Raw genomic sequence first — 19,116 nt, 5'->3', positions numbered from 1 at the left:
TTAATATCAATACAAACATAGATTTCAAATAAAGTTCTCGCAAAATTAACTTAATTATCCATAAATCTAAAATAAATGTTATTTCAAATTTCGAATCCAAAATTTCAAATTATTTTGATTTGTTTGTATTGATCGGTGATTTTAGGTGCAATTCAATTTACTCTCTCCATATATAATACATAGTTTAACTGGTAAATAAATCGAAAAATAAGATCGAATATAGTAAATTAAATCGAAATTGTCTGAAAAAGTGGATAACATTAAACGAAATGTAATATGGAATTTCTACACAAAAAGACAATAAAATCCTCCAATGACCGTGCACACGTACGAGTAGGACGTGTGGCTAGGACGTGTGGCGGCGAGGAGGACATCGTTTATATCACCCAAAAGCTGAGTGGTACCGCAGTGTCCACTCTTGAACTGCTTCTCTCTTCTCTCCTGCAACGCTTAGCTTTCGTAAGCAAGGTGTTGAAGCGGTTCCATTTTTAGGGTTTTCTCACTCGATTATGCTCTTTTATGTTGTTATTTACCGTGCTTATTCCACCTTGAATCTCGAGGTAGTTTAAGGATGTTTTGTGGAGTCACATTTGGGTTTTTTCGTATTTTTGTGTTTCACTGCAAATGAGTGATGGGTTTGCGTTGTTTCTTCGTTTTATGTAGAGATCTCGGTGTATTGGTGTTATATTTCGTGATTTCGTTTGATTAATTTTGACCCGTTGTTCAAATTTACAAACAAGTGGGCTGCTTTTTTATTTTTTATTTCTTTGCTTTTTGTTGCTTGCATGACTGTTTTTTGGCTCGATGTGTGACGTTTAGGCACATATTTTTGCATAGGGTTTCATATTGAGCTTGCTTGGTCTTTGGTGTTTTTTTTTGCTCGTTTAACTTCATTTCCTAAGATTTATTTTCAACTTCCTCTTTTTTTTGTCTCATTTTTGTTCTTGTTTCTTGGCTTCTGAGTAGCTTCATGTTTTCTCCTTTGGTATATTCGAGTATTGAAAAAAAAAACTGTTACTAGTTTTTTGTCTGGAAGAAATATATCTATCTGTTATTTTGTCTTGTTTTGGCATGCGACGACCTCATGTAGCATGTCTGCATGTGCAGAGCTAGAAAATGCGTGTTCCATTTTACATTCGATTTTTTAAGTTTACTCACCAGTCAGATGTAGTTTGTGATCTGTTAAAACTTATTTCTTATTGCGGCTCTTTCATTTATTTTGGGGAATTTACATATAAATACATGTGATTCTTCTTGTTCTTCCTTACTCTAGCATGATGTTTTATGGGAAAGATGCTCTCAGAACTTTGCTGTGCTAAGTAGATTTGTTTCCGAGTAGTCTGTTCTGAAACTTTAGACACTGTTTTAGATTATCAAATTGTGATGTTTTTTATGTATTCATCTTATTATATGGCTATTGGTTTTTATCTGTCCTCTTTGTTCTAGATATGTGCCCCATGAATAAGGAGCTGTCTTATTAATGCCCTTTTGCATTTCCTGTTTGATGGGCTTATATGTTCTTTCTTCCAATGACATGTGTAAGATAACCTTGCATGTTTTTTTGTGCAGACATGGTTTTAATATTAGTCCGATTGTTTTTATTGATTATCTATTAGAGTGTCTCCACTTTCTAGGGTTTCAATGCCTGCAAATTGTTTACCTGCTTGGTGATTCTATGTGAAGAGTGGAAGGACTCTTACTCTAGTACACTAGTTACTGACAGTTTTTGCTGGCTCCTTTCGTCAACGCATCTTATTTTTTGTTAAATGATTGATGCAGTCATCTACTCTTCGCTTCTCTAAATAGTAATTTCTGGAGAACTACATGGATTTGTTTTGTTTAAGTGTAACTTATATCTCATACTTCTTTTTTTCCTGGTGTCTAGTATGTTGACAAACCTATTATCTGGTAATGGATCCCACTGAACAAGATGGAAATGGAACTACAGAATCTCTACCACCACCTCCTCCTATTCCTGCAAATGTCACTCCATTCATTGCTGAACCGGGACCAGCGTTGAACAAGGTTATACGTCATCCAATGGCCAGACCTAGCCGGGGAAGCAGAGGAAATAAAGTTCCTATTCTGACCAACCACTTCAAAGTGAATGTCAAAAGCATTGATGGCTACTTCTTTCACTACAGTGTATGTCTACTGCTATTTCTTTGTCTTTCCAGTTTCAATTTATTTCTTCTCTCTGCTTGAGTGCTGACGAGGTCTCACTTATAACATGCCAACCCTCATGTCTCATTTTCAATGTGTAGGTTGCTCTTTTCTATGAGGATGGACGTCCTGTTGATGGTAAAGGTGTTGGTCGGAAGCTACTTGACCGAGTTCAGGAGACATATGATTCAGAGTTGGCTGGTAAGGTGTTTGCTTATGATGGAGAGAAGAGTCTCTTCACTGTTGGTCCACTTCCGAGGAACAAGCTCGAGTTTACTGTTGTGCTTGATGATGTGACGCCAAGTCGGTATGTGTAATATCTTGTTTTGTATATAGTTTCCTTCTGTATTTTATCATGTCTCTTTATGTCTGTCGGTTGCTTGCACCCAGGAACAACGGAAATGCCAGCCCTGGAGGGCATGAAAGCCCCAACGAATGTGACAGGAAGAGGATCAGGCGGCCGTACCATTCGAAAACCTTTAAAGTGGAGATTAGTTTTGCAGCCAAAATTCCTATGCAGGCCATAGGGAATGCTTTACGTGGCCAAGAATCTGAAAATTCACAAGAAGCCTTGCGGGTTTTGGATATTGTTTTGAGACAACATGCAGCAAGGCAGTAAGTCTTGAATGGTTATACGAATCAAATTGAATATATTATTTACCTTACTGTGTGCTTGTTGTCAGGGGTTGCCTGTTGGTTCGTCAATCTTTTTTTCACAATGATCCTAGTAACTTTGCTCCTGTGGGAGGTGGTGTTCTTGGTTGTCGAGGATTTCATTCAAGCTTCCGGACCACCCAGAGTGGCTTATCTTTGAACATAGGTACTAGCTGTGACTGCCTCACCGTTCTGAAAGGAAATGCCATTGATTTCAAATTTTCCGTAATTAATTGTAACCCATGGCTGGTCGTTGTTTCTGTACCTTCAGATGTGTCTACGACTATGATCATCCAACCTGGGCCTCTGGTGGATTTTCTCATTGAAAACCAAAATGCGAAAGATCCTTTCTCCCTTGACTGGACGAAGGTAAGGACAACCTTTATTATAGATTTTACATTTGGACTGATATCAACTTTATTGAAGTCAAGCAATTGATTTTATTACATAACTTTTCCATGATCCAAAAAAACTAGGCGAAACGTACACTTAAGAATTTGAGGGTGAAGACGGTTCCCACTAACCAAGAGTACAAAATCACTGGTTTGAGTGAGAAGCCTTGCAGGGAGCAAACGTAAGCTTCCCCATTCTTCTAAATTATTCACCATATTTTTGGAACTATCCGGTTCCTGTCTATCGAAGTTTCCTTCCTCGATTTTTGCATCCTGCACATGAATTTAATGCATTTACTATCTAAAATCTTCTAGGTTCACGTTGAAGTCAAAAGCCAGGGATAAAGATGGTGAACCAGAGACAACAGATGTGACCGTCTATGACTACTTTGTTAACCACAGGAACATTGATTTGCGTTATTCTGCTGATTTGCCTTGCATTAATGTCGGAAAGCCAAAACGCCCGACATACATCCCAGTTGAGGTGCAGCTATCAATCATCCATCAATTATTGGGAAAAACCATTTTGTAACAATTCATTCTTGACCTACTCTGTTTTTTGTGTTAGCTTTGTTCCTTAGTGTCATTGCAACGTTACACAAAAGCCCTGACCTCCTTTCAAAGAGCTTCTCTCGTGGAAAAATCACGGCAGAAGCCGCAAGAGAGGATGTCGGTTCTGAGTAATGTAAGTTTCTTCCCTTTCAAAAATCTCTAAGATGTCATGAATGCTCAGCTGCGTTTTTGTTGTGGCAGGCTTTGAAGACCAACAATTATGATTCAGAACCGATGCTTCGTTCCAGCGGTGTTTCAATTTCAAGTGGTTTTACTCAGGTTGAAGGGCGTATTCTTCCACCTCCCAAGGTTGTACGTTTAAGTATATGGATATTACCGATATCCAGTTTGATTACTGAAATAAACATCTGTTGATTGGGACATAGGTTTGCTATGCTTGATATAAAAAATGCTGGTACTAACCATGTTTACATGTGGTTGCAGCTGAAAGTCGGTAATGGAGAAGAGTTGTTTACTCGCAATGGAAAGTGGAATTTTAATAATAAGGTCTACCACGTCTTTTTAAGGACGGTGAATGTTCTTTTCATATCACTGTTCCTTAAAGAGTGTCCATATGTTTGAACAGAAATTTATTGATGCGAGTAAGATAGAACGCTGGGCTGTTGTGAACTTCTCAGCGCGCTGTGACGTACGCGGCCTGATCAGAGATATGACCAGAATTGGCGAAATGAAAGGAATTGTGAGTTCTATTCACATCCTTTTGAACACAATAGTCTCTGCAACAAATTATTTGTTAATTCTTTTAATTTTCATGCAGAAAGTGGAAGCTCCGTTTGATGTTTTTGAAGAAAATTCACAGTTCCGACGTGCTCCACCCCTTGTCAGGGTGGAGAAAATGTTGGAAGAGGTGCAGTCAAAGCTTCCTGGCCAACCGAAGTTCCTTCTCTGCTTGCTTCCAGAGCGGAAAAACTGCGATATCTATGGTGTGTTTGGATAATTTTCTGTAAACTTTATCTTAAATTATATGTCTTAGACTATTCTGACACATTCTTAAATTTTTAAGGCCCATGGAAACGGAAAAATTTGTCAGAATTTGGAATTGTTACTCAGTGTCTCTGCCCCATGCGAGTAAATGACCAGTATCTAACAAATCTATTGCTAAAGATAAATGCTAAGGTTGACGTTCCAAATTATTATGTGATCATGATCTTAAGTTTCACTTTATAAGCTTTCTTAGATTTTATCTTCTTGACTCAATTACTTTTTGGCAGCTCGGTGGTTTGAACACTAGTTTGGCTGGTGAGATATCATCATCTCTTCCAATGGTATCTAAAATTCCCACTCTGATTCTGGGCATGGATGTATCACATGGCTCACCTGGCCAGTCTGATATCCCATCTATTGCTGCGGTTAAGTACTCTTTGATTCATTTTACATACCTCAATTTCTCACTTTTTCTGTTTTAGTCTTTGAACTTGTGAATATTTCTGGATACAAAATTATTTTCCTCGATGCCCTTGCAAAACCAAGCAAGAACTATGACCATGTTTGTTTTCATTTTTGAAAAGAATTTTCCTCGAAACAACAAAAACAAAAACAAACACTAGTATTTCAATATTATTTTTCATTTCTAAAAACTCATTTTCACGTATCCTATGATAATTGATAATTATAACTTTTAGTTCAAAATTTCACTCCATCCCAGCAATACTTTATTATAATTTTATATTTTCACTCTATATAATGTATTTTTAATATTTTCAACGTTACACACTATTAAAATACCAGTGAGCATTTGCTATTACAGCATCACTCATATAATGATTCATTTGACATCAAATACTAGTAGCATGATCTAGTCTCTACAGTAAATTGTATCTGCTTCTATGAACACAGCGATTTCGATTATTTATTTTCCCTAAACAAATGTCTGAAAAAGGCAAAAGTGAAACCAGACAGTGACAGACCTTGTATTTTCCTTCAATGATATTGACTTCCAATGCTGACTTTGTTTCCAAGAATTCTTTAGGTTGTTAGCTCGAGGCAATGGCCTTCATTTTCTCGTTATAGAGCATGTGTCCGCACTCAATCTCGAAAAGTTGAAATGATAGATTCCCTATTCAAGCGTGTGTCAGACACTGAAGATGAAGGCATAATTAGGTGAGGCTTATGATCTATCCGAATATGAAAAACCAGACCTTTTCCTTAGACTGGGACCTTGAAAATTTTATTTCCCTACACATCCCTCACAGTTCTTCCCTCTTCCCAAAATTTTTTGTCGACTGATTGCTAGTTGTGCCTCACTTCTAAGCAGTTGTAAAAAAACTGTCAATTCATTGTGATTTGATGATTTCGCATTACATTTTGCAAAAGAGTCAAGGCCATGTCACCTTTTTGTATACTGATTACGGCAATCTGAAAGAATGAGAATTTTGAACATAGATAACTAAAATCTGTAACTTTAGTTGTGGTTTTCTTCAATTCCAGAGAGCTTCTGGTGGATTACTACATCAGCTCTGGGAAAAGGAAGCCTGACCAAATTATCATATTCAGGTAATGCTTCAAGTCTTTTCTTCTTGGCGAACAGATACAAATCGACCTGAAAATATTAAATAATGAATCAAACTGGCTTAATTTGTGCAAAATTTACAGAGATGGTGTAAGTGAATCACAGTTCAATCAAGTCCTAAACATCGAGCTGAACCAAATTATTGAGGTTTCTGTTCCATTACAATGGCCAAATAAACATTTTGTTCTTTTGATTTTCTGTTTAAGAAAATAATCAGGTGCGGAAATCTTCCTTTTTCTGCAGGCATGCAAGTTTCTTGACGAGAAATGGTCTCCCAAATTTGTGGTAATTGTTGCACAGAAAAATCATCACACTAAGTTTTTCCAGCCAAATTCTCCAGAGAATGTTCAGCCTGGTAGTTCATTTTTTGCCTTGAGGTTTCTGTTGTTTAGGGGATGCAAATTCCTGAATTAACGGCATAAAGGAAGTGGTGGAAGATTTGAATTGGCCTGATCTTTTCATTGTCCTGAATATGCAGGGACGGTGATTGATAACACAATTTGTCATCCCAAGAACTATGATTTTTACTTGTGCGCACATGCTGGAATGATCGTAAGCATTTTCAGTTCTCTACTATCTTTCTCCAAGCCATACGTTGTTTAATTCCTAAAGTTGTTTCATGACTGGAATTGGTATAATAAAATGATCTTAATCATGTGTGGCCTAAATAAGTATTTGGACAAGATTTGGAAATGGATTCACTTGTGCTTTCAGTTTCCCATGGAGTTGGGTTCATCAGAATGTACTTATTTATTCGAGTGAATACTTGCAGGGTACGACTAGACCAACCCACTATCATGTTCTATTAGATCAGGTTGGTTTCTCCGCCGATGATTTGCAGGAACTTGTTCACTCCTTGTCCTACGTGTAAGTAAACTGTCCTTGACAAAAAATTGTTGACTCCTCAAAACTGCTAGTGTCCAGTATGTTTTCTAATTTTTTTTTAATCATCTGTACTCCAGGTACCAGCGTAGCACAACTGCTATATCTGTTGGTAACTACTCAATACTTAATATATTCCTCTTGTTTTTTCCCTTTAACCTTCATTCATTCTTTGTCATACCAATTTATCATATTTTCTAAGCTTCCATATTCTCAGATAAATTCTTTCTTCTACTCTTCTGTAGTTGCCCCCATATGCTATGCGCACTTGGCAGCCTCTCAGCTGGGGACATGGATGAAGTTTGAAGAAATGTCAGAGACATCTTCTAGTCACAATGGTGGTTCTGCTCCAGCTGTTCCACCTATGCCTAAGCTACAAGAGAACGTTCGCAACTCAATGTTTTTTGTATGAAGTCATTCTCTGTGGACACTTGGTAACAATCATAGCAGTATCTTTGGACCAAGTTTATCATGTAGTTTCTCGCTCGACTCAGGTTAATGGTATGGTTTGCTGTGCCACGCAGTTGCTAACTGATAGTCTGGTTTATGTATGTCCTGTTCCTTCTTTTGTTCAAAACAAGCAACTAGTTATGCGTTTTCCCTTGTATGTTACCTAATATTACTGTGTTCTGGGGATGATCTCTATTTTTATCTCCGACTTGTCAAAAGTCATCTAAGTCTTGTAATTTTGTTTTTTCTGATTTTTGTATTATTTCGTAATCGTGCTTATATGACATCATAAAATGATAATGTTAATGTGTGACATTAACGGAAGACAAAAAATTAACCAAAAAAAAAAGATGCATAATTAAAGTTCAATTTTGACACAAGTTAAATAACAAAGAGAATTCATAACAATGTACAAGACTAAAATATTATTCTTTCTTTATTTTTTAAACCATAAAACCACTTTCCAAAAACTAGAAAATGTTTTGATTGTGTCCACATTCTAAACATATGCAGGTCCTTGAAGTGGAATATGTGTTTTCTCAGGTAAGGTGTTCGGTGGATTTGAATCTTCTAGGTGGCGATAATTCCAATCGGGTAAATTGCTTTTACGATCTTTGTGAAATAGCAAAAAACACAAAACTCTTATTTAAAATTAACGTTATTTCAAATTCCGTGTTTTAAAAAATTATGTAAGTTTATTTGTCCCAAGGGCTTTGGTTTTTAGATCTGATTTTTATAAACACGGGATTTTAGAAGTTCGTTAATTTTAGTTTTTTTTTTTTTTGGGTATGTGGTCGTTTGGATTTTCTGTGCTTTGGCTATTGGCCGGTTCTAATTTTCACCGCAGGACCGAATGTTGGATTCAATATACTAACTTAAATTACTGGTAAAGCGAAATATGTTTCCAAGGTTTAACGCTGTGAACTTCCATTACAAATCAGAGCAACGGTGAAGAATATATATGATAAAAAATGCTATAAAATGTCTGAAAGTTAGCGCTACACATTATTTTTAAAAAATAAAAGTAAATGCCATATCCCAAAAATACAATTTTCGTAAAAAAATTAATGAAATTTTTGATAACTGAATATTTTCCGCATTTAGATTGGCCACGTTACGTTACAATGAGTGCATCAACTCCTTTCACTTGCTGGAGGCGTTTTATTTTCCCTAACCAATCTGCCAGGTGATATGGGCTCCTCGATCAAATACATTTTTTTAATCATGATGTTAACTAGAAGCCTTTTTCCACACATCATATAACCCTTTTTTGGCAGCACAAACATCGCACCAAGTTTCTCAGGCCCCATGCCATAGCTAAAGATATGGCCATACACATGCCCCATAGACCCTCAAAAGTGCTAGCACTACTTTGATTCAAATCCACATGTTGGAGCAACACAAGAACACAAGTACTTTTAACTAACACAAACTTTTCCTGAAGAGTATTATCATACATTACAAGTATCCCATTCGAAAGTGGGCCGTGAAAACACCTCATAATCTAGGGATCCATGTATTACATTGTCAACACTCTGTATATCTTGCAATACAGCAGGTTGAAACACATCGTGATCATAAGGCAAAAGCTTGTACATTATCAATAATCCGAGCGTGAATATGGCCTGAAGCTTTGTGGAGTCTCCACGAACTGAAAAGAACAATAGCATTGACAGAAGGAACAAGTCGACACAAAACCTCATGATATAGAGTACAGTATACATCAACCTTCCATCGTTTCCAGCAGGAAAGCCTCGAACTCTGTACAAAAATAGGAAGTTGTATTTGTCGACTACGTATCTATATCCAAAATAAACTGCACCAACTGGAACTGCGAGGGGGGAGAATGACGAATAAATGAGGGTCAGGGCGAAGATTGAGAGATTAAAGGCGTAGTATTGTGCGAAATCAAATGCTTGTTTGGGAACTGGAGATGTCTGACTCCTGACTGGAGGGTACTCGGACAGATCATGGCCAGAAAAATGTGTCGTCGTTGAAGAGGAACCATCTGAGACTGTGTTTTCACCAACCACGACCTCGGATATTCGTTCACCTAGAAGGGGTCTCTGCAGGTCTATGTCTTGTTGCAAGGGATAATCTTCTACTCTCTCGGGTACCAGCTGTAGCATGTCATTCTTTCGAAACTTCCGAAGATTATTTTTAATCCACGGTATTGGAGACAGTAGGTCAAAAGATATACCCAAGAAAGTGCTTGTAATGAGAAATGCAAGACAGGAGAGGCATGATTTCGACAAGAACGAAGAACTCAGATATTGTTCAATCCGTTTGCAATCTTCTCCATCCAAATAACACCTGCTCATTTTTAAAATAGCACTTTCTAAAGATGACTCAACCAAAGCCCTCAAGAGAATGAGGTTCACCAGAAAAAAGCACACCATCTTTAACAATGCAGCCCTTTGCTCGCTAGACACAGTAAGATGACGTTCAAACTTTGAAAGGTATGAAAGAGCAGATGGAATCACCAGATACATACTCACAAAAATAATAAGATTGGGCAGAAACTGAAAAAGTATGGCTATCACCCAGCTCGAGCTCTGCAACCATGTCAACCACAGCTGAGCATTATCTATTGCTTCTGCATTAATAATTCTAGCTGCACTCTTTATGGCACTAATTATGGCGAGTGGAGAACTGAAAAACAAAAGCAGCAACAGCAGGAAAGTATTTACAATCACTCTCCGCAGTTTTAGAGAAAATTTTGAGGATCCCAAATGGTTCCAGTATATGTCACTTGCCAATGGTGCTCTCTCCACTTTCCATTTATTCCTTTGGAGTTGCAACTCTGTCAATGAGAAGAACCTCCCAAAGCGCCTCCTCTTTTCGGTCCGAAAATCCTGCACCACCTTATTAGCAGTGTAAACATCTTTGAATACCACAAATGCAACTCCAGCACCCCTTGCTCGTCCCTCTTTATACACTGCCAGTTCCATCTCCATTTGAGCTCTTGACTCTTGCAACTTCCTTAACCTATCCTCATCTGAAAAACCCAAATCATCAACCACCTTGTACCACAAATCCTTTGCTCTCCTCAAAAGCAACTGAAACCTCTCCAGAAAACTCCTTTTATCCCTTCCATCGTCAACATAATCACTCTCATTTGTCAAGCCCTTGGCCTCAATTGTTACAACCAACTTGGATATTTTCTCCCTCACCCTCGTTAAATCTGTAGCTAAATCATCCAAAGCACATAAATCCATTGGAACAACCAATTTATAAATCTTCCCAGGGTACTTATGCTGAAAATACTCCAGTAATGGAGTGTCATTAAAACCTAGAGTTTTTGGAACCCCATGAACCATGATCGTAAAAATTGCACTTGAATGTGAGCTAGGATCATTTGGATTTCCATTCCCATCTCTAAACCTGGTTATCCTCAACCTACTTTCAATCGCATTAATACCATAATGCACCAAAAAAACAAGGAAAACGACAAAAATGAAATGCAACCAAAGCAAATTAGAACCTTTGACAATATGATTTATCGTAGTCTTCGAAAATTCATCAGAAATAGGAGCTCTACCCAAACAAATATTCACGGGCAGCATAACCACGACAGCAAGTGCTGCGAGAAAGAGGAGAATACCGAAGCTGCCCCCTTCAATTAGGAGAAACTGGGCGGCATCAGCACCACAGTGATGCGAAATCTCCAAGCTGGTGGCGTGCCACACAGCAAGAAGCTTGGAGACTATGGCGGTGGATCCCGGCAGGCGGCGGTGATCGACACGCAGCTTGACGAAGACAAATATCAACAGGCAGGTGATGGCGCCAACAGCCGAGATATTGAGCAAGTATTGCATGTTCCCGTACCAAGCGTTGTCGAAAGCTCCGTCTCCATCACCGGGAGAAGGCGGCGGGGAGAGGGTTGTGGGAGAAAACAGATGTGGATCCATGTGATTGATTTCCGGAAAAAAATTTATAATTTATTAATCGAATTTAACAGCAAAGGGATTTGGTGTATGGAAATCGGGTGATCGGTATTCAATAACTGAAATTTTGATTTTTCCCATCGTTGCATTTGCATCTCTTTGGTAAGGGTTTATACTTTGGAGAGCCAACGACCCTCCCTCTCCTTTTAACGTTTCCCCCGTCATATTTAACATTTGAAGTTTAACCAACACTAATACATCTAGGCTGAGTTTATACGATGTAAAAGATAAAAGAAAATTATTATCGCAGGAATGTAATATATGATTTTATGTTTGGTATGATTTTTAAGTGTAGGATAATTTTGAATTTTTTGATAAAAGGACAAAATTGTCTTTTCCTCTTCCATTCCGGCGGCGACGACGACGTTCTGGCAACGTTGGTGCGGCCAGCAGTCAACGGCGTCGACGGCTGCCGGTCGGAAGTTATCGGTCGGCGGCGACGGTCGGTGGTCCGGCGTCGGCTGGTTCTCAGCGGCTTCCGGTGGCGATCGGTCGGCATTCGGCAGCGGTCGGCCGGCGGCGGCGGTCGGTGGTCGGTGGCGGCGGTCGTGGCTGGGAAGTGATGGTGAGTTTGGATATAAGAGAAGGGTAAAATTGGAAAAATAGGAAGGATTAAGAGTTGGATAAATAATCATAGGGGGTGAGGAGGTATTATTTTAACCCACCTAATATAACCTAATCATTCATAGGAGGTATTGACTTGGTTAAATAATCACGCGTACCAAACGAGGGATAAGGTGGGTTAAAAAAAATAAACCCACCTTATCACCCAAACCAAACACTCCCCTATACTATATAACATATAATTGATTTTGCATGCATCCATAATTTTATCACATCTAATAATGATACTTATATTATAACGAAGCAAAATTGTGTGAGACGATCTCACGGATCGTATTTTGTGAGACATATCTCTTATTTTAGTCATTCATAAAAAAATATTACTTTTTTTTATGCTGAGAGTATTATTTTTTATTGTGAATATCGGTAGGATTGACCCGTTTCATAGATAAAAATTAGTGAGACCGTCTCACAAGAGACCTACTTTTATAATAAATGTCATTAAGATCAATAATAAATATTATATTAATATCTAATAAAAAAATAAAAGTTTATCATGTTTATATAATTATGTTACCTGGAAAAAGATACTAATATATATAATTGTATTTATTTTATAAAAATATTTAGTAAATTTCTCTAAAGCTTAAAAATTATCTATACTATTTGTTAAGTATAAATTGGAGCTTTCACCAGTTTTTGTATAAAATTGCTCTTCACCGAACTATAAAAATACGATTAGGTATCTGTGAGACGGTCTCGCAAATCTTTATCTGTGAGACGGATCAATCATACCGATATTTACAATAAAAAATAATACTCTTAGCATAAAAAGTAATATTTTTTCATGGATGACCAAATAAGATATATGTATCACAAAATACGATCCGTGAGACCGTCTCACACAAATTTTTGCCTAAAAATACATGTCTAAACACAGCAAAACAACAAATATTAAAATATATAATAAAAAAGTGTATCAGTATATGCTTGAAAAAAACAAAATAATATTTTTGTGAAAATTAGAATTATTTTATTATTGTATTTTTTTTAAAAAAGAATTTTTTTTATTATTCTAGAAAATATTTTGAGCTTAGAAAAACTTTCAAATAACCTAAGTGCATTTGCCAGTTCACTTGGCAATTTGCTTGAAAATTTTATCGTTATTTTTAAGGAAGACGACGCAAGCTACGATATGCATGCGCCATTTGCAGTCGTTCCTGTGTATTATCGTTTGAATCCATGGGAATCAAATTTTTTTTTTGCCTGAGTAGGAATTGGTTCGACTGTAAGAATTACTTACCCGTGTAAAAAATTGCTCTGTAAAAAGATGAAGTTGCACCCTTTCCCGAAAAATTACCAGAAGAAAAGGTCGGCGAGAGAGAGACGTGTTGATTTTAGTAGCCAAGTCTCCTTGTTTCCAGGCAATTAAGTATTCTTTACTTTTGCCCTCTGTTTCTTTTATCTGGAATTTTGTTTTATCGAACTGGTAATTTCATATGGATACTGGAATTTTTCATTTCGTTGAGCTAGGGGTTGTTTATAATACAGCAAAATGTGGTCTGTTCAATCGTTAATTTTTGCGTTCTTGGGTACCAGGGGCCGATGAGATTTCAAAGGGTTTTGCGGCGACCGAGATTCAAGATCAAAGCAATGGTTTGTCTCAAATGCGATTTGAATATTTGGTTAATTTATTGCTTATTTTTGTCCGATTGGAACTTTGTAAGTTCAGGCCTCTTTTATTTTTCAGTCATAATACCATTAAATTGAAATTACTAGTGCAAAAGACAGTATAAATTTTTATTTCACATGCATCTAGTGTTGTTGGGTAAGTCATCGTCATGCCTTCTCAAACAAGTTGCTGTTTTCATTTTTTTTTTAATTTAAAAAAAGATGTTTTCTTGTGCAAAATGTGAGTTATGCTCTGTTTGCTTCATTCTTCAAGATTTTATCCAGAGCTGCAAACACTCTATTTCTTAGTTGTTCTACATAGTAAGTCACGGTTGTGCAATAATCTGATTGAAAACATGTAATACAAAATGGCATTTGAGGACCACGCGGAGTTGGACTTGAGGAATGCATGTGATGTGGTAGCATTGAGTTATGCTGGAACAGTCCACTTGGAACTTGATAATAAGTTTGAAGAAGTAGAGATTTTATGATGATTCATGTTAGGTATACTGATAGGCTCCGTTTGGTACGTGTGATAGGATAAATAAATGATTAATAATTAAAGTGATTAAAAAATGAGATATATGGATTAATAGTAACATGGTGTTTGGTATGATTTTAAAATGATGGATTAATTTTGTAAATTTTATTGTAATGATCAAAATGCTCCAAATGCTAATTAAATATATATTCTTAAAATAATTGGATAGATAATTAAATATTTATAATTATAATTTATATTTATTAAAATTAATTTAAATATATTTATTAGAAATAAATTTATAAATATGCATTTACTTTAATAATTAAAATAGCAATAATATTTTGAATGTTAATGTTAAATAAAGTTTTAGTAATAATTACAGTATTATTGTTTTTTCTTAAAATAATTATAAATATTTTTAAAATAATTTGATAGATAATTAAATATTTATAACTAATAATTAAAATAGTAGTAATATTTTGAATATTAATTTTAATGTTAAATAAAGTTTAGTGATATTATAATATTATTGTTTTTTTAAATAATTATAAATATTCTTAAAATAATTAAATAGATAATAAAATATTTATAATTATAATTTATGTTTATTAAAATTAATTTAAATATATTTATTAAAAATATTTGAAAATATTACGGTAATAATTAAATACAATAAATTAGAATTTAATAAATATTTATTTTCATAAGAGATAAGATGATAAAAATGTAATTTGTGGTGTGTTGATAACTTATCCCACTTAATTTGTTAGATTAATAATCAAATAATTAATCACAAAATTAGGTCTTAAATCGGGTCAAAATGATTATTAATATATCTTAAAATTTTAACCAAACATTAGATAAGTATGTGATTATTCATCTATCCTTATTTAATCATATCAACCAAACACACCCATGGTGTATAGAAAATGATTAAGGAGCAAAATGTGATTATTTTCTTTCATCATTTTTTGGTTTAACGAGTTTTTCTAATATATAAAAAATGGAAGGTGAATGATCTTTGGATTGTGGAACATATGCCAAATTAGGTATTTTAAGCATGAAAGAGGCTTACCCCAATTAGAAAATCTGGAAACCGTATCATTTTATATAATGTTGTTCAAAATCTAAAGTGACGTGCCTTTCATTGAATGGTTGTCAGTCATTTAAATACGAATTCCACATTTTGAAGTATTGGCAATTTAACCAATGCATGATGTGTCCTTGTCAATATAAAATCTTTGTTCTCATAGTTCCCTGATAACATGTGAACAAATGTTGAAATTTTTTTATGCTTTATAAACGGTGCAGTGGATCACATTTTTTTTATTTTGATGTTAGATGGATACTACAACACAGTGAAGTATTTTGTGCGAGTTATGGCAAGTGAATGTTTCCATGAGGAGCTAGAAAGCCTCCCAGGACCTGAAGAAAGAAATCTCCTCGATAGATGTTTACCGGTGTTATTATCCCCTCGAGGTCCAAGATCGAAAGGAAAAGGTGCAAGGAAGGGAGGAGTGCCGTTTAGTCCTAACACTGGTATATTCAATAATATTATATGTTGTATATGTTTTACCCATTAAATATTCTGATACACTGAAGTAATTATTCCTTTTTTGAAATACAGTGATTATCGTGTTTTGTTTTGTTTCGTATCGTTTTTTTAAATGCATCTTTACTAAAGTCTTGTGAGACATCTGCTCAAGCTCCTAAGTATATGGTTTTCGGAAACTCATTTTCTTATTAGCAATTGTGGACATAGTTTTATGTTCTGATACATTTGTGATTATAGCAGTTTTGAAAATTTGCTATATTGTTAGAATTGATCAGATTAGCTTGGAACCGATTCTGCTTTAAATTATTATTTCAAGTTCCAAGTACCTCGAGTCAATCCATAACTGAAAAGATTCTATTCATTGATATAAAATTATCTAGTGTGATAAAAACTTGTTACTAATTAGCATCAAGTTGATTAAGGAGGTACTTGATAAGGCTTCTTTTTCAAAGGATGTGTGGACAGACATGATCAATCTGTCAAAATTTTCAATTCTGTTGAGTTTTTGGAGATGAAATGTTCTTTATTCCTCAACTATTGCTTCCATAAAATTTAATGGATTTGTAATAGTTCAAATCCATTATCATTGCTCTTTTTTCTCCATAAAAATATTTGCAATTGCTTTAAAGATAAATGAATCAGAAATAGTGGATTTGTTTGCAATTTTCTGGTGAATAAATTGAATTGTAAGCTCTAATTATTAATTTAAATTTTAAAACAGGAAATCTCTTGTATTCTGTTTGTATATCGACCAAATATTTGATTTGCTGACGAAAATTGTGGAATAGGAGATGTTTCTGCAGGAAGAATATCCAATGAACTAAAGGGTACACGTGCATCTTTAAAGAGCCGGAAGAGGAAAAATAAGCAAAAAGATGAGTCGAGTGATTCTGAAGAAATTATTCCCAGTCGTAGTCGTTTTCGTGGGCAAGCGAGGAGGGCTCGGGACAGCTGCAATACAGGACCCACTGAACGGGCAAAGTTGGACTCTGCTACATTCCTTCACTATTTCATGTAAATTATTTGATTAACGCTGTTTATAGAGGGCTAATAATTCGTTATGTTGAATTTTATATAATAATATAAATATGGCTAAGATAGAATGCAACATTATGCGGTACTTTCATGGTTTACTCATGAAAGCCTATATACATGTAGGCATATATGGAATGATTTTTCTGAAGAAAAAGTGAAGTTGGTTGCATTTTTCGACCCTTTATGGTTTAATTTGTATGCTGATGAAAGAAATAGATCGATGGTTCTGAATTGGACAAAGGAAATGGGTATATTCTCGAAGAAATATGTTTTGGTTCCAATCGTACTCTGGTATGTCCTTCTCTGAATTTATGCAACAAATAACCAAAAGTTACAATTTATTTCGGTGTTTTAGTATTGGCATATCATTTTGGTAGGTCTCATTGGAGTCTCCTGATCTTCTGCAACTTGGGTGAAAGTATAGATTCAGAAAATGACACTCCGTGCTTGCTATTATTGGATTCGTTGCATGCAATAGGTCCTAAGCGACTCGAGCCTCTAATAAGAAGGTATTTTTTTTCCTAAAATTTTTGTAAGATGGCATTTTAAATAATAGTCGGTCAATACATTTGTTTCCTGATATTTTTCTTGGTACAATATAAATAGACCTGGAGCATGATACTTGTTGAAGTGCAACAATTGCCCATTCTGTCCTATTCCGATGCTCCAGACACATTGATCGGATCATAATTATTGGATGCTTTAATAGTTTAAAAACATTTGAGTTGCATAGTTACACTAGTCGCATGTGTATAATATAAGTTACTGGATGTGTCAAAATATTTGTGGGCCTTACATAGAATATATGTGAGACTTATGTAAAACTCATTAAGTTCAGCGGCCTAGGGGCTAGGATAGATTGGGATTTTTTTAATAACAAAGTGCAATATAAATCAGCCCATGTTCCCTACTGTGTATAACTTAATTATAATGGGTGTCTTATTCAAAACATTTTATTTCTTTTGCAGGCTCCTCTCAGACATATACAAAATAGAGGGAAGAACGGAAACTAGAGAACAACTTAAAAAAATGCCACTCTTGATTCCTAAGGTACATTTTTCATGTCCATTGTCACACATATATTTTGTATGGAAATCAATCAAATTTTGGACAGAATTTTGTCAGGATAAAGGTTGATTGTTGTTATAAACTTATAATCTTTTTTCTTCTTCCTGAATGCATGCTGAAAATTTGATTTTTGCCCCTAAAAAACTTGAGTTTTTTGGGCGACCTAGGAGCCCTCGCTGTATCTTCCCCAACTCAGTTTGTTACTGTCAATTAATGTGACTTCATTTTTAGGTACCACAGCAGAAGAAGGGCGAGGAATGTGGATACATTGTTCTCTATTACATAAGCTTGTTCGTAGAATGTGCTCCTGAAAATTTCAGCGCATCCAATGGCTACCCATATTTCGTGAGTTTCATATTTTACTATTTTTCCTCACGTCCACCCACCAGGTTTTGGAACCATTTCAATTCTTGATACTGTGATGCAGATGAATAAAGACTGGTTTACCGTCGAAGGACTCGAGTCTTTCTACAAAAGGCTAGATTCTATTCCTCCTGTCTCATATGATCACGACGATTCCGCTTCGATGGATTCTGATGCATGTGTCCAAACTATTTCTGCAGACAAGAGTCGTAGGAATACGGTTATTTGTCTAGACTAGAACTGAATCAGACTTCATTGTGTTGTATGAAAGTTGATGCATTAGCTTGTTTTAAACAATGTAATTGAGAAAGAATTAGTTGATCGAATTGTAAGAAGGTGTGTTAGAATTATGAAAAACAAGTAAAGACGATGAACAGGGAAACATACGAGGGCTCAGTCGAATAATCGGCTCAAACAATAGGCACGCTTAAATTTTGTTTGGTTAATGGGATTTGTTCATTCAAAAAACCTAACCTCTGACTTATAGCTTAAATCTAAAAGATAATAAGAAATGATACTTTAAAACAATCTATAATTTAATTAAATAATAAAGCTTAAATAATCTAAATAATCACTTTAAAGAATATTGTAGTGCTGTTTTGGAGGCATACATGAATAAATAAGTTTGTATAATCAATGTGTTTAATTATATACTAGTGCATCAGCACATACGTCGTATGTTTGAACAAATTTTTTTTTGTAATTTATGTTAATAAAATCTAAAAATTTGCCAGACATTCACGAATATAGAAGAAAATATATTGGAGTTGAATTCGGCTTGACTGTAATTTAGGTTGTAAAAGCTT

General features: G+C 35.4%; 3 protein-coding genes across 4 annotated transcripts; 2 read left to right on the top strand and 1 right to left on the bottom strand.

Moving 5' to 3' along the window:
• The first annotated feature begins 316 nt into the window (after positions 1–316).
• On the top strand, positions 317–7,872 carry LOC142528583 (protein argonaute 4-like). Its single transcript, XM_075633627.1, has 23 exons — positions 317–468; positions 1,886–2,145; positions 2,265–2,470; positions 2,554–2,778; positions 2,847–2,983; positions 3,089–3,186; positions 3,294–3,391; positions 3,525–3,693; positions 3,778–3,894; positions 3,963–4,070; positions 4,206–4,268; positions 4,348–4,461; positions 4,540–4,705; positions 4,786–4,898; positions 4,994–5,131; positions 5,752–5,882; positions 6,210–6,275; positions 6,375–6,438; positions 6,535–6,646; positions 6,770–6,843; positions 7,064–7,158; positions 7,254–7,285; positions 7,419–7,872. Exons 2-23 carry the CDS (start codon positions 1,912–1,914, stop codon positions 7,583–7,585), a joined length of 2,727 nt encoding a protein of 908 aa, XP_075489742.1. The 5' UTR covers positions 317–468; positions 1,886–1,911; the 3' UTR covers positions 7,586–7,872.
• Positions 7,873–8,723: 851 nt separating this feature from the next.
• LOC142528877 (hyperosmolality-gated Ca2+ permeable channel 4.1-like) lies at positions 8,724–11,748 on the bottom strand. Its single transcript, XM_075634135.1, has one exon. It carries the CDS (start codon positions 11,532–11,534, stop codon positions 9,075–9,077), a length of 2,460 nt encoding a protein of 819 aa, XP_075490250.1. The 5' UTR covers positions 11,535–11,748; the 3' UTR covers positions 8,724–9,074.
• A 1,495-nt stretch (positions 11,749–13,243) lies between these two features.
• Positions 13,244–18,650, top strand: LOC142529780 (uncharacterized). 2 transcript variants are annotated; one of them, XM_075635414.1, is made up of 9 exons: positions 13,244–13,558; positions 13,734–13,790; positions 15,631–15,828; positions 16,633–16,858; positions 17,003–17,170; positions 17,257–17,388; positions 17,848–17,929; positions 18,179–18,292; positions 18,375–18,650. In XM_075635414.1, exons 1-9 carry the CDS (start codon positions 13,465–13,467, stop codon positions 18,546–18,548), a joined length of 1,245 nt encoding a protein of 414 aa, XP_075491529.1. In that variant the 5' UTR covers positions 13,244–13,464; the 3' UTR covers positions 18,549–18,650. The 2 variants fall into 2 exon arrangements, with proteins under 2 accessions (XP_075491529.1, XP_075491530.1); XM_075635415.1 differs by having other exon boundaries at positions 13,246–13,566; positions 18,375–18,649.
• The last annotated feature ends 466 nt before the right edge of the window (positions 18,651–19,116 follow it).

The sequence above is a fragment of the Primulina tabacum genome, chromosome 16 (assembly GCF_025594145.1).
Source record: "Primulina tabacum isolate GXHZ01 chromosome 16, ASM2559414v2, whole genome shotgun sequence".
Taxonomy (NCBI): domain Eukaryota; kingdom Viridiplantae; phylum Streptophyta; class Magnoliopsida; order Lamiales; family Gesneriaceae; genus Primulina; species Primulina tabacum.
This window is presented reverse-complemented; position numbering and strand designations above follow the sequence as displayed.